Source organism: Cryptosporidium sp. chipmunk genotype I (assembly GCF_004936735.1).
Source record: "Cryptosporidium sp. chipmunk genotype I strain 37763 chromosome Unknown contig_17, whole genome shotgun sequence".
Lineage (NCBI taxonomy): Eukaryota > Apicomplexa > Conoidasida > Eucoccidiorida > Cryptosporidiidae > Cryptosporidium > Cryptosporidium sp. chipmunk genotype I.
The window spans coordinates 820478-843488 of NW_027125614.1; the positions used below are offsets into that span (position 1 = coordinate 820478).

The following is a 23011-nucleotide window of genomic DNA, read 5'->3' on the forward strand; positions in this document are numbered from 1 at the left end:
TTTCTGTAATTTTTCTTGAGGAGAAGGTTCTAATTTAACTAACTGATTGACTTTTTTTTAACAATCCTAACTTATCACACTAAAATATTGGCAACAATTCTGGAAATCGAAATTCAGAACAACCTTGTTAATTATTCTTTATATAATGTAACTAGCTAGATGAATATACTACTCTATAACTATGATATTAGACTAACTTTTTTTTTGTCTCAGATGCTTTTTTAAATATTCATTGAACCTTTTGAAGATGTTTAAGCTTTTGGTTTTCTTTTCTTTCTCGATTTCAGCACTATCTCCAGTAATAGTAGTAAGCGCTTTGGATGAGGAGCTTGATTTGAGATGGTCTTTTTTTGAATTCCTTCTGAATTTGTCAAGAGAACCAGAAATATTGATTTTTGTTCTCTTCTTATTTTTGTTAATTTGAGCTACTCTGAAGTTAGGTAACTGGTTCAAGAGAACATTGGTCTCTTCAGCAATTGTGAATAAATAATAAGCATACCAAGAGATTTTCAAATAATAAGGAAGGAGACTGATTCCAAAAATTTGAATATCTTTTTTTTCTTCGGAGGAAATCTTGGCTTTGTAATTACTTACCCCCCTGAGATATTCAGCTCTGATCTTATAATTGTTCTTGATAATACTGGGAACTGAGTACGGATCTTTGATAGTGACCAGAGTAAGAATTAACTTAGAAAGAGTCTTTTTTACTTTTTGGTATTCAATGATATCCAAATTTTTCTTGAGTAAATCGAAAATCTTTCTGAGCATTGGAACCACCATAAAGACGTGGTTGTCCAGGAAAGACAGGATAGAGTTAAAAATATTCCTCCTAATTTTGACCTCCATCAAAATTTTCTTATTGACTGGTTGATCCCAGCTATTAAGGAAACGGAGGATCTTGTGCTTATTGGACCTCCTTTCAATCTTCTTCTCTACGTAGTGAATGCTCTTTTCAAACTTTAGGTCTTTTGTCTGTTTTAACTCAAATAAAGATTTGATTAGCTCAAAGTTGTTCAGATAATTTAATATAAGGTTTATGTCCAACTTTAACTGCTCAATCTCTTCGTTAATTCTGACACGATCACAATTTACAACTCCTCCGAAGTAATCCCACCCGAAGACCTTGTCTATTTCTTGTGATATACTTTCGATGGGAGTTAGCAATTCTTCACAAAGCTTAAAAGCATATTCTATGTGAGGTCCATTATTGATTTGTTTTGTATTAGAGGTATATCTCCTGATTATTTCCACAACACAATTTTCTTTGGATGTATAGATTAATTCATAGACTAATTTATCCATTGGAGAAAGATTTGAGCTAACTATTGTGACGAATTGTCTATGACTCTTTGAGATGTCTTTATTTTCTAAGATCTCAAAAATTTTTGACTGGAGTATCTTGTGGATGTAAACTAGTTTAAAGCTTAGAGAATTCATTCCAAGCTTTTTTCCAAACTCAAATAAAATGCTTTTGTGTCCCTTATTAGTAATCTTATTAATGAATTCCTGAATATTAATGGGATTAAACCCCCTCTCAATTAATTCTTGAAGATCCTTTCCTTTGAACAAAAGCTTGAAATGATTTTCTTCTAATTCATCTCCAATGTGGTCAAAGAGCTGTTTTGTGGCTTCATAGACTAATTTATGGAAACCTTTATTGGATATAATTATATCAGGGATATTTTGATAGATCTTAATTTCATTAGACTTGTCAATATTTAACCCAGAATTGAAGTTTAATATAACTTCTTTTAAGTAATATGAAAGAATATGTGGATCTATTGGAAGCCTGAATTTTATGATAAACCCAGTGATAAAGTTAAAGATCCCAAGCTCATTATTGAGCTGATACAAATTATGTCTCATGAGCAATAAATACTCCCTAACCTTATTTTTGGAGATAAACCCCTGAAAAACACGGTTTAAAGCGAACTGGACTCCATAAAAAACGGTAACAAAGTAAAGTTCATTTCTGGTATTGACAAATTTGGAATGGAGAGGGTTTCGAGTAATTTCATTAAAATTGGATGCTTTCTTATATGAAATTTCACTGACTATTCCTACACAAAAAGAGAGAACGTCAGAGTAGGACAAATCCAAGTGATTTAAAATCCGTTTATTAGTTTCGAAAATGCACTCGTTGAAAGAAAGATAGATACTTATTGGACCACTCTTATCGAGTTTGGAAATCAGATCTTGAATATCAACTCCATTTTCAGCCATCTTGATGTTTTGAAGCTTATGCATGAAACTTGGAATCTTCTCCACAAGCTTAATATTAATACCCAGAATTGATTGAGTCAATCTTTCGATCACTTCATCCACAAAGGACTCAGAGTCAACCTCTATATTCAGTCCCCTAGCTTGAATTTCGTGATTTAGCGAAACCTTGAGCTTTTTCAAAGTTCCTTTTCCGGGAGTATTAACTGTTAAATTGATTCTATTTCTACCGTCTCCTGGCCAAATGTTTAAAAAGGGTTTTAAAAGCTCTATTGGATAACCGTGACTAAATAGTAATTTCTTTATACGTTCTTCACCCGTTTCCCTAGTCCAGCAGGAAATTAGTTCTCCAATGAGATCAATTAGGCCAAATCCAGAACTTGGTTCTTTGATATCTTTCTCAGCAACAATTCGATCAATGTATGGTTTGAACTCTTTGATTATAGTGTAAAAGTTTGAAAAGTACTTCATATTTCTAAACAACTCTGCCCACTTTTCGGATAGCCTCTTACTGTTCTCATCCAAATAAATCTCCCTTAGGATCTCAAGATCATGATCAAAAATATGTTCGTAATTGAGGAATGAGACAAGTCTCTTGAGAGCCTGAGGCCACTCGTGAGATAGTAATGTTGAAACTATTGATTGAATTAATAACTTTTCACAGGACAAGTAACCTATCTCATCCACTTCAATACAGATACTCATACAAATTTGATAATAGTGATCTAGTCTTTTTGATTCTTCTGTAATTATATTTAATACTGATGAAAAACAATGAATATGATCAAAGTTGTTTAGTAAACTAGATAGTTGTAGATTTGAATACCCATAAGACAGAAAAATAGCTCCAATGTGTTCTTGTCTTGGAGAAAGTATCATTTTCCCGAGTCTTCCCACATGAATAATCTCACTATTTAAGATCCTGACAGATTTTAGAAGATGATTGTTGAATAATTTAAGGATGTTTTCAGGATAACCCTCTCTTTCAGACAAAATTCTATTAATATCCTCGATACTATCTTCCTTTAGTTCGGACTTTGAATTTTTAAGAGATCTATAAAAGTGAGCTCTTGGAGTAAGTCCTAGATCCAAATTGTTACTCGTAGATAAAGCTGTAAAACCAGTTGTTTTGATAGGATCTTCTGATTCTAGCATTTTGGTGATCAAATCTGCGATTTCTGCCATTGCTTTGGTTTTATCTGCATCTATGAATGTTGCAGAGTTCATTGGGGAAACTTCAGTTAGGATTTTGATAAGCTTGTCTTTGGAAATGCTCATTTTGGTCCAGTCAAAATGTTCTAAAAGACTCTCAGTAATATGCTGGACCTCAATATTGCCAATTACGATCCCCAGACTCAAAAAAGTTTCATGTATAAAAAATTTGAGAAAGTCGTACATTAATTCATTTCTATGTTTTTTATTCCCACTAACATTCGAAAGAACGTTAAAGGCTACAATGAAAGGGACGTATTCATGATTATAATTTCTGGAATCCAAGTAACCTATAGCCTTTTTCATTTCTTTGGTGTTACTTTTAACGATATCCACCACATTTGTCTTTATTATTTTGTAGAAACTGTCTCCTTTAAATTGATAGAATTTTTCAGCAATCAAAGCTAGATCGTTAATTTTGAACCTTTCAGAAATACCTCGTGCAGAACTCTTTGCCAATATACCCTCCGTGAAATAATTTATCAGAGCTTGAATATCATCTCCCAACTTGATTTTTGGTTCTGTAGGAGGTAAAGAAACAGGACACAAGTTGATAGATTGGTTGAAGATGAGCAAAAGTTTGCTTGAATGTTTGAGATTTGTCCTTAGGTCTAGGATTTCCGTAATTTGATTTCCCTTAATTACATTCCATATCCAAGAATCCCCTATTCCACGGCTAATGCTTGATAAAAAGATATAAGGATTCTTTTCCAAAATAGACAAAATCTGATTCACAGTTAAGTTAAGTCTTTTATTTTTCTCGTATTCCTTCTCCAATGCAAATTGAACAAGCTTCTCTGCGAAAACCAAAGGATCAATGTTAGAGCTAATCATTGTGTTTCTAATTAGCAAGGCTGTTAATATAATTACACAATTAGGGTACTGTTCCAACAGTTTCAAATGGATCTCCAAATAGTTTTTAATGAACTGAAATGCTTTAGAAAAGTCAAGAAGAGGACCTACAGCATATTTTACCTCAGAAATATCTGGAAGCAAAACACCAAATGTACTTTCTTCCCAAAACTTAGGAAAGGAGGTGTCGATTACCCGACTCAACCTATAGGAAGGAAGAACCTGAACAATCTTTTCGTACTCACCAGTAGATTCATCGTAATTATTAATGAAGGACTGAATCTGCATACAAACCTTGTCAAAGTCAACGATTTTAGGAATTTCAAGACCCTCAACTTGGGAAGAACTCAAGTATAACTTTTCCAAAGCATTCTTTGAAGTTTCAATACACTCAGGACCCAATAACCCAAGAATGCTTACTGATTTCAGAAATATACCATCTTTCTCAACGTTTATTGGGTTCAGTAGCTCCTCCTCCAAAATTGAGACAAAGGCTCCACTAACCCCTTGTTCCACAAGCCAGGATTCTCTTCTGAAAAGTAAACTACCCATTTTCTTACAAACATTATAAATACTAGCAGAATAAACATCCTTTTTGGGTCTATTGTAAAAAAAGAAGCTTCTAAATGATCGAATACAGGCCAAAAAATCAAAAAGATCTCCCTCCTTTGCATTCAATAGCCCATATTTCTCATTTAACTCATTGATTAGATTGTTTTTAACCGGTTGACGCAGTAAATCCTCAGTCAAAAGTGGAATCAGTCTCTCAAGAGCATTTGGGAATCTGTAATTTGGTTGGAAGATGTATTCCTGAGATTCACTGATTAGTCTTTCCGAGTTGATACTTGGGGCAAGCTGTCTAACGAACATTTCGAGATGAGGAAGATCATTAAACTTTTTTGGGTATTCTGAAGCTTCACTATGGCCTAGAATGCCTTCTCTTGCCTGCCTCGAGTTTTGAATTATATAGCCATAAGAGTTTAGGAGTTCCTCAACTCTTTCAAAGCTGATGCCTCCAGAACTACTACTTCCTTCCTTCGTATCCACAACGTCAAATGAAGGCTTAATGCAAGTCAAATATAAGATATCATTATCTTTGAGAGGAATATCAGTAAAGATAATGTTTATATTGTTCTCAGTTAACTTAATTTCTTTGCCATTTTTAGTAAAGAGACTCTCAGGTTTTATGTGATTTCCAAAGCTTTTTTTGAGTAAACTCCAAACTTTGTTAGAAGTCATCACAGCTTGGAATCTAATAGTCTTGCTAACGTCAGGAGTGTCCTTTAAGATAATTAGTAGAGAAACCCATTCTTTTTTGACTAATTTCTTGCTATTTAAAAGTACAAGAGAATTCTGAACGAGTTTATCAACGGAGTTGAATGTTTTGATCCGTGGGGAAATGTTAACATAATGTCCTTTGCTGTTCTTTGTTTCATTTTTGTCTGTAAAATACTTTTCATGAACCAGAATATCGTACAAATCAATGTTGTCCTCTAAAATCATGTTCAATACGTGGAATAGTCCATATTTATGTTCCGAATCATTTTGGAAATTGTGAGGAATTGATGTGATTTTCGCTATATAAGATAGTTTCTGGGCCTTGGAGACTATATTTACCATCTTAGAAGGCTCTACTATTAGATTTACCAGGATTTTGTCATGGTCCCTGATTCCAAAGTCGGAAATAAGTGAGTTATACTTTTCAGGGGTGTTTTGAATAATGTTTTGGACACGATCCAGAACCAAGGCATTAGTCTTTTGGCTATCTCCAAGTATTTCAATAGAAGTCACCTCAAACTTCTCAACTCCAAATTCGTCTCTATGATTAAAAATTACATCCATTATAGCAGCTTTAATCTCAGTAAACAAGTTCTTCGAGACTTCATTTGACGAAATTTGTATTTCTTTACTTAGAAAGTTCTCCTTTAGATTATCTTTGTCATCTATTGAAGGGATAATCTCCAATACTGAGGGATTCCTCCAAATAAGCTTCAAATTAAGTAATGAAATGTTTTTCAACATTGTTACCAGTTCTACCTTGCTTGAAGTTCCAATGCCATGTTTAGAAATATTTTTATCCAAGTCTTCTGACTGAGGATCCAACATCTTTCCGTTTGAAAGCAGTAAAAACTTAATAATTCTGTCCTTGAGCTCCTCCTTTTTATACAGTTCCTCAAGAAATTTTCTGAAAGGTGCATCTTTAATACTAAAGTGGAAACTTCCTTCTTTCCTTGTGTTTGTGTCCTTCCAAGAAACTTGCATGTCAAAGACTTCAGGTTCCAAGTCGTTTACGATTAGGTTAAGAATATCCCCATCATTTAGTCCAAGAATTTCAGCTGAAATGTCCATTTCATTTTCTTGGTCCGAAAATACGAGTGCTCGAGATTCTGTCTGAAAACCTTTAAAAGCTTCCTTTGTGGGGTCGAAGAGTCCTCTGTTGACTAGAATAGGTATTATTGAGATTATTGGTACATTTTTGAAGCCAATGCTCACTTTTGTTGAGATACCTACAGGGTGAGTGCGAGTAATTCGAAGTTCAATTGTATCCTTCTGAGTCTCTAAGCTATAGTCGGTGTTTTGGTGAATTAAGTTGACAAGTTTCCTATAGGACTTCTTTCTCGGATAGTTTTCAAAAAGAGTTCCCCATTCATCGCAAATTAAGTCGGTGCTTGTGTCTATAGGAACCTGGAACTTGTCAAACATCTCATTGACTTTCTTAATACAATCATTCTTATCTAGAACCTCCTGGTCGGCAAAAAGTTTGAGGATGTTTTCTTTTAAACCTGGGTGGTTTTGGAATGGTAAGTAATAACCAGAATAGTCTCCAAGCCAGTTAATAAAGTCGAAATCCAGCTTTTTAGTGTCACCATCAAGCTGGTTCCCAATAAAACCAGTAATTATCGCACTTTCCTTGAATGGAATATTATTCTCTGTGAGTTTTGATATCAATTGACCATAATTAAAACCATATATAGGATTCAGAGACGAGATGATCTTTGAAGCTCTATCTTTTCCAATCTTAGGATGCTTCTCCAAAATAAAAGTAAGGAGTTTCCTGTATGCTGACGAGGGATGGAGAGCTAAAGGTTTGTCTACATATTCAAGTACTTTAATGGAAAATGTTTCAGAAAGAGATTCTAGATCATCCTTTGGAATAAATTCAGTCAGATTTGAGTATCTTTCGACACACTCAATAAAGCTCTTGGAGAGAATTGCTTTGTCCTCAATTTCTTTAATGTATTGAATATTTGAGAATATCACTTCCATACATTTCTGAGGTAGAGTATTACCTGTCATATCATAGTAAGTTACACTGATTGCGTATTTATTGATCTCTGAGTGGATGTAGCTGTAATCTCTGGCTAGATAGATTCCAATTAAGCTGCAAAATAAAATTGGATCAGACTTAAGGAGAGAATACCTGTAATTACTCCAGTTGACCAAAACAAACTCATCCACACAGTTTATAAAGTTGAACATATTGTTAGAAACATTGCTGGAATCCTTGGCTACCATATAGAAGGGAGATCCGAAGTACTTGACAATATTGGAGCTTTTAATTCTAACATCTATATTCTCGGAAGAGCCACTGCAAATATACTTATTAGTGAACATAAGCTGTTCCTGAGTGTTTAATCGATTGTTATAACTTCCAGAAATTCCCATCACTGAGAGAACATCACTAAAGGGAGTTATTATAACCGCTCCTTTTTGAATATCCTCATATCTCGCCATTATGGTTTCCTGGGATAGAAATGTAAGAGTATTTCTTAGGAAAGCCTTCAATCCAACAATTGAAAAGGAGACAGCGTTCATTAGGTATCCTCTTGGAACATCTCCAGCGAAGTAGAGCTGTAGAGTAGCATCAAAGATTTCCTTTGTTCCCATAATGTTTTTTTGAGTTCCTTTGGAGTCTTCTCCCGTGCTGAAAGTCTTAAAGGAGACCATAGTTGGTTGGGTTGTTGGGATAAACTCTCTGAAAGGGTTAATCCTAGAGAACATCTGGTAAATAAGACTCTTATCATTGCAAATCAAACTGATGTATTCTTGGCTTATTGGACTGGGATTTATGAGTCTGATAAAGGGGAACTCCGGATTGTACTGGTATCCTTGGCTTAGGAATGGCTCATGACTATTAAGTATTTCAAGGTGTCTCCTACACTCATTAATTTCAAATCCATCATTCATTGTCTGTAAAAGAGAATAAGTTACACTTCTGATAAAAGCTGAAGAATAAATAGCCTTTTCTGAGGAGCTTATATCCGGGAAGAAGTTAGTATTTGTATTTTGGGAAAGCCAAATCAAAGCTAGTGAAACATAAGATGCAGTGTTAATATCAAAAAGTTCCACCAAGTCCTTACTTACACCTCTGTAAATAAAATAACATGTTCCAAAGGCAACGGAAATTTCCAGCTTCAGCTTTCTATCTAAGAGGGACTCGATGCAGCTAAACAATTTAAATCTGGAAAGTCTGAGCATGGAGTTCTTTTTTACACCAAAATTCATTAGAGAACTCTCAATCTGTGTTTTTAGAGTTTTCCTGGAATCTCCCAGTTCGGGAATTTGAGTTAGCTCATTCTTTTTCTCAGGGAGGTTCAGACCTCTGTATAGGAAGAATAGTTTGCAAAGGAGCTCAGACCTTTGCATTGGAATTAAATACAGCTTGAGAAGAAGGTCACTCCCAAACTGACACTCAGTAAAGGAATATTCTTCAAGTTGGTTATGGATCTTTAAAGAGCTTATATCCAAAGCATCGTTTTTGCTCCTAGAATTATTGCTCATCATCTCAGAATTTATAAATTCATCACTTCTTTCCATTCTATAAATTTCCTTGATCTTTATTTGGCGGATTGAGTCAAAAATGTAAATGATTTCTGGCTCTAAACTCAACTTTCTAAAGCTTTTTCCAGTTAAATGGGAAATGCTAACTCCAAGCTGCTCTTGGATGGACAGATCAAAGGCTAAGAGGTCAAACATATGGCTCAAAAATTGAGGGTTTCTCCCAAATAAGAGTCCAATGTTATAACAAATCCGTAAAGCAGTGGATCTGTGGAAAGTTCTAACCTTCTTGTTATCTTGATCCAAAAGGTTCTCTACATTCATCTCCACAGATTCAACACAAGTCTCAACTGAAAAGTTCTTATTGTTACAAAGGAATGATTGGATTGCACTCACAATTTCAGAGGGTACTTGCAAACTTTGCAATACATCAACTACCTTGGAATTGCAATTCATAGGACAACCAAACTTTTTTCCGGAAGAAGGATAAGAATTTCGAATTTTGATCATCATTGAAATAGCACTTTTAGAGTCCAGAATATCTCCCATTACCTCCTGCTCAGATTTAGGTCCCAAAATCTTACCATGTTCTTTATTTAGTATATTAATGTACTTCTCCTCCTTTGACCTAATCCAAACCGAGATTTCCTGGATACAAGTTTTACTTATCTCATTCAAATCTCCAAAAGAGCAGGAAGGAAATTTTGGAAGGGTATAACCCAGTTGATTGTGCTTTAAACATGACGCTACTAGACCAAATATTTCTTCAGCAGGGTTAGCCTCTAGCAAATTCAAATGTATCACAAAAGTAAGAAAAAATGACAGAATGCACCACTTTGATAGTGGGAGCATCATGTCTGAGATTTAATTTGCAAATTATCCAATATATTTTGAGATAAACATTTAATCCTTTTAAATTGATTTTCTCTAGTTTCGGACCAATTACATGCAATTTGCGACTAAGATCTAGGCGGGCTTCTGTTACAAATCTTTAAAAGCCCTAAAATGGTGGGATTTTGGTTAAATAATGAAAGAAAATCGAGTAGATTCATCAATTAAAAAACTAAGTTATTCTAGCTAGATATATTTATTTAGTACCTAAGAAAGCTAACCCAACTTTAAGTTGGCGATCTTATTCTTTCTTGAGGATTGAAAGCTATTGCTAATGGGCATTGGACCGCTCCTAGCTGAGCTGAAATCATCTAGTTCAACCACTTTAGCTTGTCTTCCCAGAGCTTTTTTTTCTGTATCTTGCTTCAAAGATTCGTTGGTGTTGTATAATGCGTTGGTAAAGTCATCAGGGTTTCTTAGTGCTGGGTATTTTAGATCCTCAAAAATCTCCATAGAATCTGAAGCAGAGAATGCTGCTCCCCATAATTCACTTCCAGAAGATCCGTAGTGTTTTGCGTGTAAGTTAAGTGATTCATTCATTGTATTTAAATCCGAGAAATCGTCTTCATCATATGAGCTAATCCCTCGCTGTTGGCCCTGATCAAAGTTTTCTAGTAGGTAAGGCTGGACTATATACTCTCTAGAGATGTGATCTTTGCCTCCTCTCATGACTACCGTCATAGACGGAGAACTGACAACCTTGATGCACTTTGTGCACCTGTCTTCAGCTAGATCGAATTTGAAAAGTATGGGAATCATTCTGTCTCCTTTTGAAATTTCAACTCTACTCTTGATTGACCTGAGAATGGCTCCTTCTGATATATTTTTCTCACTTTTCTGTTTAACCTGCTTTTGACTTGTTTCATCGAAGAGCTCCTTTCCTGTCTCGCATACGAAAGTCCAACTCCAAATAGAGTTGTTCTTCAAACGAATTACTGAATGCCACCAACCTGATTGAATCTCAACAACATGGGATTTTAATTCTGTAAGGTCAACAAGCCTGGGAGTGAAAAAGTTCTTGTGTATTGTCTTTTCTAAATACTCATTCCAAACCGGTACTTGCCCCCACTGGTATACTTCTCCATTTATTGTGAGAGCTAGGGCAAAGTTATATCCAAGAGATATTTGAGAGACTCTTGAAATATTTGAAAGGACTTTGGGCCTTTTGGTACTATAGACCCCCTTCCCAAGTCCAAGAATTCCATTTTGAGCAACTCCAAAGACTACGACAACTCCATTTATTCCAATCATAAACGTGGTTCCCAGTCCACAGCTAAGTGAGTTAATTCTACCCAGCTTTTTTATAGCTGGGCTCCTAAGTTGCATTGGGATATACAACGAATCGTGAACATCTTCTAAGCCTAAATCATCTCCTCTACCCCAAACCAGAACCTCATTCTCAACTGTTACTGCTACACAATGGAATGCTCCTGCTTTTGCCAATGTAATTTTTGTCTGCTTCCAATCCGCAGGTAAAGAAATTAAAGTTGGAGATGATATTTGATACTCTGTTGCATCACATCCACATTGACCAAACTCATTCGCTCCCCAACAATAAACTGATCCTACTTCGCTTAAGGCTAAGCTGTGATCTACTCCACATGAAATACTTTTAATCTTATTTTGGATTTGAAGGCTTTCTGCTGGCTTGATTAAAGCTCTTCCAAGAAGCTCGCTACCAGGCTTTCCAAGCCCTAATTGGGACTTGTCGTTCATTCCAAAAGAGTATAGTTTTCCTTCACAAGTTAAGACAAGTGTATGGAACCCCCCAACCCCAACATCCTGGATTGAGTTTCCTGATCTAAGTAAACCTGTTACTGATTCTATCCATCCTGCAGGGTACTCTCTGCTAGTATCTACCTCCACTACCACCTGAATAATTTGAAGCCCTTTCGGAGCTTTATCCGCCTTGGAACCCAAAACAACTCTATTTTTATTTCTTCTCTCCAAGTCCCATTGCAGCAACATCTGACATTCATTTTGAGTTATAAAGTCTGTTCTCACCTTTTCTGCCATTAACAATACGTACAGCTTTTCCTCTCGAATGATCTGTCTGACTCTATCCCCTCTCCACCAACTTTGGATGCACTTAATAGATTTGAGCATGTTCTTCCAGTATAACCTGGTCAAAGCTGAGTGTAAACGTGGTTGGAGAATATCTGCAACCCAGAACAGTCTATCAAGGTGAGCCAAGATCCAGTATCTTTTAATTAAGCATTGAATTTTCATTACGTATTCGCTTTTCCAAAGCTTGATTCTGATCTTCTCAAAGAAGTGAGAATGACGGATTGTCTTTCTGACGTAATATCCTCTCCATACACTCTGAATCTTTCTTGCTGGTGTTGCTATACGAATATAGTGAATCATGATTTGTCTCAAATAATAATATCTCCATGCTCTTTGAATTTTCATGGCCTTTGCTTGTTTTATGGAGTAAATTTTCAATAGAATGATCAATCTTTTCTTTTTGTAGTGGATCCAAGCATTCTGGAGCTTTTTTGCTGCTGCCTCTGACTTAATTTTATGAAGAATATCCAAAAAGGTATTCTTTGCTCTCAAAACACCTACCAAAAGCTGAACAAAACTTACAAACTTCTTACATGCAGCTTTCTTTCTTAAAGTTTCCCCTATCTCCTTTCTGACTCTGTGACCTCTGTATATCCTTTGGATAGTTATTATCGATCTATTATAGTTTCTCATAGCATTTGGAATGTTCATTAGTAGTGAAACACCAACAAGGTAGTTTAACAATCTTTTCTTAGTTACTCCTTCTTTGTTCAAGATATACATTCTCACCAAACTTTGACATCTAATCAGGGATGCTGAAAAGTCCATTAACTGTTTTCTAAGCTTCGAAAGTCTGTATATCTCTCTCAAAGTTTCTGCCAAAGGAGCTAGGCTTTTTGTTACAGATCTAAAGAATCTTTCTACTGCAATCCAACCATCCTTCTTGATAAAGATCTTTGTATTACCAATTTGCCATTCCGATTCAGGAATTTTCATGGTGTTCATTGCTTGTCTACACTGTTGTTTCAAGTCAGATCCTGAAGATATGGTTTGTCCCATCAATTTCATAATCATAGAATTCTCCTTCATAAAGTTCTCAAAAGTCTCTCTGTATGCATATCCTTTTTGAACCAGTAAGATTGCTTCCATAATTGATAGACTTTGAAGTTGATCAACCACCATATCAGCTTCAATTAAATTCGGTACCTTCTTTTCATTTGCCTTGACACATCTAATAAACTGAGCGTTAGTAGCCTTTAGCGTATCGAGTAAATGTCCAATTGAAACTCTAAAAATACTTGCAAGAAACTTTCCCTTGAGTTTATTGGAGTTAAGAATTTCTACCTTCTCAAAACAACCCTTAATTATTGAATTCCTTGACTCTTTGAAAAGCTTGATGATTTCGGGTCTAATTCTATGTTTGTTTTTAAAAACAAACTCTTTGGTAGTGTACTCTACGGTGGTTGCCGTATGTTCAATGATGAATTTATCTGGTACATTTCCTTTTGGAAGCTTATATCCACTCTTTTTTCCACAATTCTTATGAGCACTATTAGTAAAGCTTTCATAAGTACCATTAGATACCAAACAAGATTCTTCAAGTAAATCAAAGATACCTCCTTTACCATCAAATAGTTGAACGAGTGGAGAGTTATCTTCATATGTAATGTTGTCATGGGAAATTGACTCCTTTTCATATTCTTGTAATTCTGCCTGGAATACTGAGGAAATGAAGAATTGCTGAAGCTTTTCATTTGCAAAGTTAATTAGAAACTGCTCAAAGCCATTAATCTTAAAAACTTCAAAACCGTAAATGTCTAAAATTCCAATCCATTGTTTCTTACTATCATCAAACTCAATAGCCTTGTTGACCAGATCTATCAAGTACTCAAAACATCTAAGATAGACTTCTTTTCCACAACTCTCTATTTGCTCTAGTGCCTTGGCCTTGTTCAATGCTGAGACAACAACATTCCCCCTGATCTCAATACTACTTGTAAGCAGGAGCTCCTCGAACTCCTTAGAGTTGACTCCCCACAGCTCTGAGACATCCGATAATATGTCTTGACTTTCAATACAAGCAGCATCTTCGATTCCTCTGGACTCATGTTCACCAAGTTCAAAGTTTCCCATTAGTAATATAGCAGAAAATAGAGAGATGAGTTGATCTATTGCTTCTTGATTGGCTAAGATTCTTTCTAGTTGAGGAAATACACAGTTTTTAAATTCTTTAACATCATCAATGTTCTGAACATCATAGCAATTAGATACATTCAAATACTTATACCAGTCCAGTTCACGTAACTTGTACTTAGAAATATCAGCCTGAGAACTATAGGATTTAATGATCTGGTAGAAGATGTGGTAGGATCTCTCATTTTCAATTTGGTGTCCTATTCTGCTGAGCTCCAGCATATAACTTGAAATTGCACCTCCAACAATACCATTAGATTTTTCTAGAGATAACTTGATGAACCTACCAAATCTACTGGAGTTATTATTCCTAAGTGTTTTAGCATTTCCCAAAGCTTCCAATAGTGGATTTGCACCTAAAATTACATCCTGGACCTTATTATCAGACCCCATTCCTGAAGAAGCAAAGTAATTCATGAGCTGTCTTGCGGTTTCCGTCTTCCCTGCTCCAGATTCTCCAGATACAATGCATGACTGATTGATTTTCTGAGTATCCAGAAGCTGCATTGATCTCTGAGCAACAGCAAAAGTGTGAGGAGGAAGGTCACTTGGAAAACCCATAGAATAGTCTGCTCCTTTATAGAGCCTGATTTTTTCTGGACCGTAGAGTCCCTCAATCATTTTGAAAGGATTCACAGCAACAAGCAACCTCCCAGCATAGGAGTAGATTAAGTCCATGCTGAATCTCTTGTTTATAACATCCAATACAGAGGCTTCACTAACGTGAGGTAATTTAGTCAAGTCGTTGATTTGCATAGCATCAATTCCAACATTATAGTTAAAACACATATTAAAATCAACATCCACTTCCCCCTCATCTTCAATACTAACATGTATACTCTTTTCTCCAAAGCTTTTGATTATACCTACTTTATAATTATGGTTTATACCATCTTCCGGACGTTTAACCCAAATTGGAGTATCAATGAGAAGTTCATCAGTTCCTACCATGGAGTACCTCCTTTTGAGCTCCATTTCCTTTGGAGCTGCTTTTTTGGTGAACATTTTTAAAACTTTCAGATCTTTTCCTCAGAATTCCCGATTTATCTTGAATACAGGGCGACTATAAAATCTAAGTATTGTCCGCCTCTTGTTAAAACTAACTAATAATTTTCTGAACATACAGGAAATTAAATTCCTGTTGAATTGATTAAAAAGAGATGATCATGAAGTATTTTTTTTTTTTTCATGAAATTTAATCACTTTTGACTATTTTCCAGTGTGTGCATAAGCACATCGTTGGCGCCAAAAAGAAAATATTCACTATAGTTAATGGAAAAAAGTCGAACTTTAAAATTAGGAAATTTTGAATAAATTTTGGGTTCTGTTTATCAGAGCTGTTAGTTTTGATAGACTTTATTGATGAATGAAATAATTTTTATTTAGTGTTTAAATAGCATTGTATCTGACTAGAGTCAGAAGAGCAAACTTATTTTTACTGGATAGCCGAATAAACAAATCAAACAAGGTTAAGGAGTTTATATAACTGTTTCTAATTTGTATTTCTAAATTATGCACCTATTTATGGACATTTTTAGAGGAAAGGGCAAAATATTATTTTTTTCAAATTTTGTTTGAGGACCACCAAATCAATACATAATAGAGCGTTATGCTTATTCGTCTTTAATATCCAATTCCGAATACTCTTCTTCAGCAATATTATCATACTCCTCTTCATCATGATAATCTTCGTACTTCTCATTTCTATTCAAATTAAGGTTTGAGTTGCCATTTTTAACAAAGTTTGTTGGATGTTCAAATAAAACTCCTTCTTGTGCAGCAGTATTGCTACCTCTATACATTTGCTGAATTCCACCGGAATAGACCAACTCAGGTGGTACAATGGTCTTAAATACTTGGTTACAGTTTGGACAAACTTGCATGTCTTCTTCTTTGTCGGAAAGACAAGCTCCACATGCTCTTCTATTAATAATCCAGTCAAAATCATTATCTTCTTCTAAATCTTGAAGCGAAACGTCATTTCCAATGTAGACACCATCGACAAAAATTTGAGGTAGTAAAACGGTCCCATCTGATTCCAATGGGTCCATTTTTAAAAGTCCTTCATTTTTTAAACTATCAAATATTTCGGAATCACCCAAATCTATTTAATAAGCGGTGTAATGCATTAATGCTGGTTACAAATAAATCTCGCCAAGTTTCAAGAACATATTTTTGGCTTACATTCTCTTAACTTGATGAGCTTTAGTCAACTTACTTGCAGCTATTGAGAAATCCCTGTTAGCATCAATCTGATAGTATACAACTCCTTTCACATCAAGGAATTGCTTTGCTCTTAAGGACCCGTAAAAGTGTCTTCTTACACCACTCAAAGAAGTGTGAATCAATACAACCTACAAGAGCAGGAAAAATTAGTTATTGTGTGTAACCTCTAAATGCAGGCTATAATTTACAACAAATTTTTGCACAATTTTTTTTTGCATCTTTTTGAATGACTTACCTCAGCAGGTGTAGCTTGTACTTCTGATCCTATTCCCTTTTCGTACATCTTAGATAACCGTATAAATGAATCTTATTCGAGGTAAAGACAGAATACAGCAGACTTTGAATTTGCTCTCTTTGTTCTGACCTTCAAATTCTGCAATTATCTAAAATTCCAATTTATAGATAATTTTACATTAATATCTTTTTACTTGTAAATAGACTTATTTTCATGTCAAAATAATGTACCGCCAAACAATACCGCCAAATGTTGGAGTTTCTTATTGTAAAAGCCAATCTCATTTAATACCTAAAAGACAAGGGAAAAAAGCTTTGAGAAAAATAAAAAATGGGGTTTTGAGTGTGTTTTGTGTTGTCGGATTAAAAGTGATTCTTTAGATACTTTTTTGTTTGTTTTTAAACTTCTAACTCGTATTGATATTTAGGAATAGTTTCTCTAGAAGAATGAACATTTCGGCGGTAAAATAGTTGTATAAAAAATTAACTAGAATATTAAAAAGAACAAAACATGGGGAAGTTCTTTACAGTTAATAAACCTGATGTGAATCTACTTGATATCCCTGCTGGATCTGAGAAGTAAGTTTAAAGTGTTCTAATATTGTTTAGTTGTATAATTTACTGACCAATTTCAGAGTACAGTGGAAGGTGGAGTCAAGAGTTCCTTGTTGTGGTAGTTTTATGATAATGCTTGAAGATCATACACTTGGAAATTTAATTACAACGTAAGTTCAGTGGTTTTAATTCGTGAAGTTTAACTGGTAGCATTTTTCTTCGACAATGTTCTCTCTATTTAGGCAATTGTTACGTGATCCAAATGTTATATTTGCAGGATACAAAGTACCTCACCCACTTGAACCTCTCGTTCAGATCAGAGTACAAACGAGAGAAAACACTACTCCGTTTGTTGCAATTCAAAATGCTATTCAATCGATCCAGATGGAGTCACAGGTAATATTGAATTCATTTAAAGATTCAATGAGAAACTATCCTATATACAAGTAGAGAATAATTGAATTAGACTATGGTCATTATTTAATTTATAATTTGTCTTGCTGATTACTCCTTTGTTTCATACTTATATTCAGATAAATAACTAACAAATAACTAGCAGCAGTTCGATGTTGATTGTTTCTGGTTGCTGCCTTTGGAAAGTTGGACCCCCACTGAAGTATTATTAGTAAAGCATCCTAGAGTAGTTTTTAGATGAGAAAATAAAGTTAGAACAATTAATCGTTCAGTTCTTGATAAACTTACCATTCATTTCCAAATTTGTTGAGTTATCTTTCATCTTTTGGTTATATACTTCCTGCAATAAATGCTCAAAAATATGCTTAACATTGCATCTGGTGACTGCAGATGCCTCCGAAAAGAATAAGTTGTTCTCTTGGGCAAAGTTTGCAGCTATATCAAATGGAACTTCTCTTTTACTTGGGTCCTTCTCGACTAAATCCAATTTATTCCCTACAAGCATCACAACAATATCAGGTTCAGAATTCTGCTTAATATCCTCCAACCACTTTGAAGCATTTAAGAAACTTGATTTACGAGTTATATCATATACCAATAATGCACCCACAGATCGGCGATAGTGTGCCCTTGTGATTGCTCTATATCGTTCCTGCCCTGCTGTATCCCATATCTGAGCTTTCACTGTACCTCCAATTGAAAGGGGTACTGTCCTTGTGGCAAATTCAACTCCTATTGTTGGCTGTGGAGTTTTTGGAAGAGCATCTCTTGTATATCGTGATAGTAAATGAGTTTTTCCAACTGTCGCATCTCCTACTAATATGATTTTATAAAGATGGTCATACTCATCTGGTGAAGAACTCATTGAGTGTTTTTTAATCTACATAAACTTCTGAATTTACAACTAATTATGGTCAATTAATAGCCATCAATTTGTTTTTAAACCTAATTTAAAGTTTAGAATTGAATCTCACGAATTGGCGCCAAACTGCGAAATAACCCTTTTTCAATATATAATTCATTCTTTTTTACTAGTGGAAAATACTATAAAACACAAGAATTGACAAATAAATATTAAAAATAAGTCATAATCTAAAAGTAGATAACTCACTGACATTTTGGCCATTATTGAGATTATCTGATTTGAACAAACTTCTACTAATGAAATGGTTTTCGTGAATTTACTTTTTCTAACTTCAAATGCACTATATTTCCTTAAAATCCACCACCGTAATTAATCTTAGCTTGTGAAAAGTCCATTTCTGGATGAGCTGCCTTAAACTTTTCAAGAAGCTCGTGTTGTCTCAAGTTATCGCTTGTAGGCAACCCCATTGCTTTTTGCCTCTGATCAAACATCATCTTCTCTACTGTAGCTCTGGTTTCTGGGTCTAAATCTGAAAGTTTTGAATTCTCTGGTACGATTTTGGTAGTATCTATTTCAGGATCTCCCTTTATGACACACGACCACCAATTAATGTTTTCTTGCTTCTCTAATACTATTTGAATAGTTTTCCCATCTATAATAGACCATAAGCACTCATCTGGCTTAACTTTTGAGTTTAGTTCACCATCTATAATTACTTCTCCCTTCACTGTTACTTTAAGTTTATTGCTTCCAATATTGATGTTGCAATCCCTTGACTTGAGTCCCGGCACAGTATTAATGAGTACTTCCACAGTTCCCAGTGTTTGAGTCCAGAGGTACTTATCTGTAGATCCTCCATTACCTGGAGGTGGAGCTTCTGAGTCAGATTCGCTCTCGTTGTTCATCTTTTCATTAGTTTTTGTTTTTGTATGATCCTTTTCGTCGTCAGAAAAAATTTCTTCAACTTTCGCTACGCTCTTTTTTGATTTGCTTTTCAGCTCTTCCTCCTTTTTCTTCTGTTCTTCAATCTTTTTTTTTCGTTCTGCTTCTCTCTCCATCATTAAGCGCTTCTCTTCTCTTCTTTTGTCTGCAGAGAGAGCCTGGTATTTTCTAAAGTATTTCATTAGAACTTTTTCTTCTTCTCCCTGGCTCATTGCTGTAAAGAAATCGGTTTTCCTCAGTAAGAAACCAAATACTATATCCAGAAAGTTCTCAATTCCATTTGCACTTTGAGCCAAGTTAATGAGAAGTGAGTCAAATCTTTCGTCCATCCTTTAAATAGCTTTCTATATATTAGAAAAATAATAAGAAAATTTGTTATTAACTATTTTTGACTATGCCGCCAAATTTTTGCCAATTGCGTAGATTAAGAATCATTCTACCAATAAAACTAATTCATGTGTAAATTCCTGCACATTCAGCTTCTATGGAGGAGGGAAAGAAAAACTTGGAAATAATTCAAATCTTCTATTTCCTATTGTCAAATTGGAGGGCTAACATTAAAACTAAAATAACTCCTAAAGTGGTTTCTTTCTTCCTAAAACTAAACTTGGAATTAAGTCTATGATTCATTTACCACTTATTTTTGGAATTATTTATTATTGCATGCGGAAAAAAATGATTTTTTAAATTTTTAGGTAGACAATTTGCATGCAATAATAAATAATCGTACTAAACTGGTGACGTCATAAATTTTATATTAATACTCTGGAGGAAAAATAAATAAATATAAAAATATGGAATTATTTTGTCAAGTAAAAAATGGACAAAGTCTGTGGTATGTCAAAATTTTACGTAAAATAAATTTCATAGTTAATGAAAAAAAAATTAATAAAAACTTATGCATATTCATGTGGAAGGTCCACATTGGATCTTCAAATATTAATAAAAATAATAAATAATAGTGCGGACGTGATATTAAATAATTTAAATGAGACTGAAGGAAATTAAGTGGAAATTGGGTAAAATAAAGAATTAAAGATATAAGGAAGAATTAAAAGAAAGAAATGAGCAGAATAGTACATGACAGTAAATTCCGAAATTTGTATGGGGAATGTCTGCAAGATAGGTTTTCAGGTTTACACATTGTAACAAGCAGACATACAGTTGATGGATGTGGAATAGCAGCTTCACCAGAGTTTATAGCATTTCCAGCAGAGTGTAGCGGGGGGGGAAGCGTAGGTGTAATAGACAATAGCTCATTTGGGTACAAGCCAAATGTAGTATATTTTAAGGGTCATAAAGCAGCAGTTAGTGATGTAGAGTTTTCACCTTTTTATTCTTGCTTGTTAGTTAGTGCATCTCAAGACAAAACAATAAAGTTGTGGGAAATTCCAGAACACGCTGCACAAAAGAGCTTAAAGGATCCCTTGGCAGTATTTCGTGGGCATACAAAAAAAGTTTCACTTGTTAAGTTTAACCCCTCTGCAGAGTGGATCTTGGCTTCAGCTAGTAGAGACAACACAATTAAGATTTGGAACTGCGAGACAGTTCAAGATGAAATTAATATTGGACTACCTGGCTTGCCAACCTCAATAAAATGGAGTTATGATGGCAGTCTTTTAGCTGTTTCTTGTATGGACAAAGTAACCAGAATAATAGACCCAAGAAGCGAAAGAATTACATATCAGTGGCAAGCTCATAATGGAAGCAGAAAGAGCAGATGTGAGTGGATGGGAGGCACAATGGGAAATCCAAATTGGCTGTTAACAACAGGTTTTAGCGATAGAGGTGAGAGACAGATTGGAGTTTGGGATGTTAGGTATTTGGATAAAAGCGTTGGAGTAGAGTTTGTGGATATTGAGCAGCCGTCGTTAATTCCATTTTGGGATGAAGGCACTGGGCTGTTTTATTTGGCAGGTAAAGGAGATACGAACATTAAGGTTTTTGAATATAGTAAAACTGAGGGTTGTGTCCGAAGACTGGAGGAGTACAGATCGGTGAATTCTCTCAAAGGTTACTGCTTGACTCCAAAGCAAAACGTTGAAGTAATGAAATGTGAGATCGATAGAATACTAAGATTAGAGTCAGGTGGTGTAATTCAGCCTGTTTCATTTATTGTGCCAAGAAAGACGAATGAGTTTTATTCCGATTTGTATCCGGATACCATTGGAAATGAAGCCGCAATGGGCCCAGAGGAATGGATTAATGGACATACTGGCGAACCAATGAGAATGTCTTTAAGACCAGATATTGTTCAAACTCAAAGTAATATGTTTAAAAGGATGAGATCTGTTGTTAAGAATGCTAGAGTGATATTGAAGAAAGACTTAGCCAAGGCAGAGATGCAATTAAGCACTATGCAAGATGAGTTGTATTCTATAGAGTCACTCAAGTACCAGCTAAAGGAGAAAGAAAATGAGATTGCTCAATTAAAAGCAAAGACTTCATTAGTTTAATTATAAGTTTTCATTAAACGGTGAAAAAGACAAAAACGATTAATTCATTGTGTAGTTCCATGAGAGGAGTAAATAAATACATTTTGTTGTAGGCTATAAATTTCAAGAACTTATTAAATACTACCTAATCCATAAATTAATTTCTTCTATTTCAATTAAAGCTTATTATTTAGAGTAGATCTTCATGGTTGTTAAAAAAAGATCCTTAATTCCTAGATCTTCGCAGGTCCTAGCAAGAATCTTTGTGCTGTTACTTGGGAGCTCTATCATTTTATTTGGTAAAATCCTTAGTGAATTAATAATAGTATCCAAGTTTACTGTGCGACTTTGGTCTACGGGGATTTCTTTGATGATTTCACCCCTGACAGTAAAATGCTTCCATCTAAGTCTTTGCAATCTTCTAATATATTCAAGACAGCAGTCCTCCAGACCTTCAACAATAATAATCCCGGGGTATCCAATCTTGCAATAACCTCCAAGAAAAAGTTCTTCGGCCCATTCTACAATTAGCCTTCTCTTTATCTTGCTCCTAATATGGTGACTATAGCAGGCTCTCTGCCCCCATTTAATAGCTCCTGAAGTTTCTGAAGCATTCCAAACGTACTTAATCATCTCTTGTTCTAAGTTACTACCTTCGCTCTCTGACTCTGAGCTTTTCAGTTGTACCTCGGAGTCTGAATTGCCATTTAGTACTTCGCATGGAATATCCCGAACAATTTCTTCTACCGCCTCCATAGACGCAATTACCTGGTCATAGATACACTCCGTATTGGGGATAAACGCATTCATCCCCGCACCCTCTATGTACTTGACTTGAGATTCTGATAAAAAAAATGGTCGCTCGGCACTTACATTCCATTCTTTCGTAGTTACAACACCCATCTTTTTCAAACCTGATTTATAGTTATCTTCGGGATCTAGTGTTACCTCCAGATATAGAGGCATAGAATAGAACTTCCTGTCTCCAAGCAACACCCTGAAACACAAATTATCTAAGCTCCTTCTATCGCTCACTTCCTGCTTAAGCCATGACTCCAGCTCCTCATTAACCACCATCTCATCCTCCTCTGAAAATATACACCTAAGTGCATCGATTTCCTGCTTTAATCTTTCGACTCCGTCCTCATATATATTTATATTCATAAATCTAATTCTACTTAGCCTA

General features: G+C 35.0%; 8 protein-coding genes across 8 annotated transcripts; 2 read left to right on the forward strand and 6 right to left on the reverse strand.

The window, feature by feature from the left end:
* Positions 1-192: 192 nt before the first annotated feature.
* On the reverse strand, positions 193-9918 carry ELE39_001333 (very large secreted protein; the record flags this gene model as incomplete). The annotated part of the gene is made up of 1 exon (XM_067344372.1): positions 193-9918. One exon carries the CDS (start codon positions 9916-9918, stop codon positions 193-195), a length of 9726 nt encoding a protein of 3241 aa, XP_067200410.1.
* A 252-nt stretch (positions 9919-10170) lies between these two features.
* Positions 10171-15159, reverse strand: ELE39_001334 (myosin H; the record flags this gene model as incomplete). The annotated part of the gene is made up of 1 exon (XM_067344373.1): positions 10171-15159. The coding sequence occupies one exon, from the start codon at positions 15157-15159 to the stop codon at positions 10171-10173; it is 4989 nt and encodes a 1662-aa protein (XP_067200411.1).
* Positions 15160-15767: 608 nt separating this feature from the next.
* ELE39_001335 (uncharacterized protein) lies at positions 15768-16205 on the reverse strand (the record flags this gene model as incomplete). The annotated part of the gene is made up of 1 exon (XM_067344374.1): positions 15768-16205. One exon carries the CDS (start codon positions 16203-16205, stop codon positions 15768-15770), a length of 438 nt encoding a protein of 145 aa, XP_067200412.1.
* A 920-nt stretch (positions 16206-17125) lies between these two features.
* On the forward strand, positions 17126-17619 carry ELE39_001336 (RNA polymerase II; the record flags this gene model as incomplete). Its single annotated transcript, XM_067344375.1, has 3 exons — positions 17126-17193; positions 17250-17339; positions 17412-17619. 3 exons carry the CDS (start codon positions 17126-17128, stop codon positions 17617-17619), a joined length of 366 nt encoding a protein of 121 aa, XP_067200413.1.
* Positions 17620-17851: 232 nt separating this feature from the next.
* Positions 17852-18448, reverse strand: ELE39_001337 (Rab11b; the record flags this gene model as incomplete). The annotated part of the gene is made up of 1 exon (XM_067344376.1): positions 17852-18448. One exon carries the CDS (start codon positions 18446-18448, stop codon positions 17852-17854), a length of 597 nt encoding a protein of 198 aa, XP_067200414.1.
* A 350-nt stretch (positions 18449-18798) lies between these two features.
* Positions 18799-19719, reverse strand: ELE39_001338 (CS domain-containing; the record flags this gene model as incomplete). Its single annotated transcript, XM_067344377.1, has 1 exon — positions 18799-19719. The coding sequence occupies one exon, from the start codon at positions 19717-19719 to the stop codon at positions 18799-18801; it is 921 nt and encodes a 306-aa protein (XP_067200415.1).
* Positions 19720-20454: 735 nt separating this feature from the next.
* ELE39_001340 (coronin-type WD40) lies at positions 20455-21846 on the forward strand (the record flags this gene model as incomplete). Its single annotated transcript, XM_067344379.1, has 1 exon — positions 20455-21846. One exon carries the CDS (start codon positions 20455-20457, stop codon positions 21844-21846), a length of 1392 nt encoding a protein of 463 aa, XP_067200417.1.
* Positions 21847-22011: 165 nt separating this feature from the next.
* ELE39_001341 (uncharacterized protein) lies at positions 22012-22989 on the reverse strand (the record flags this gene model as incomplete). The annotated part of the gene is made up of 1 exon (XM_067344380.1): positions 22012-22989. One exon carries the CDS (start codon positions 22987-22989, stop codon positions 22012-22014), a length of 978 nt encoding a protein of 325 aa, XP_067200418.1.
* Between the last annotated feature and the right edge of the window lie 22 nt (positions 22990-23011).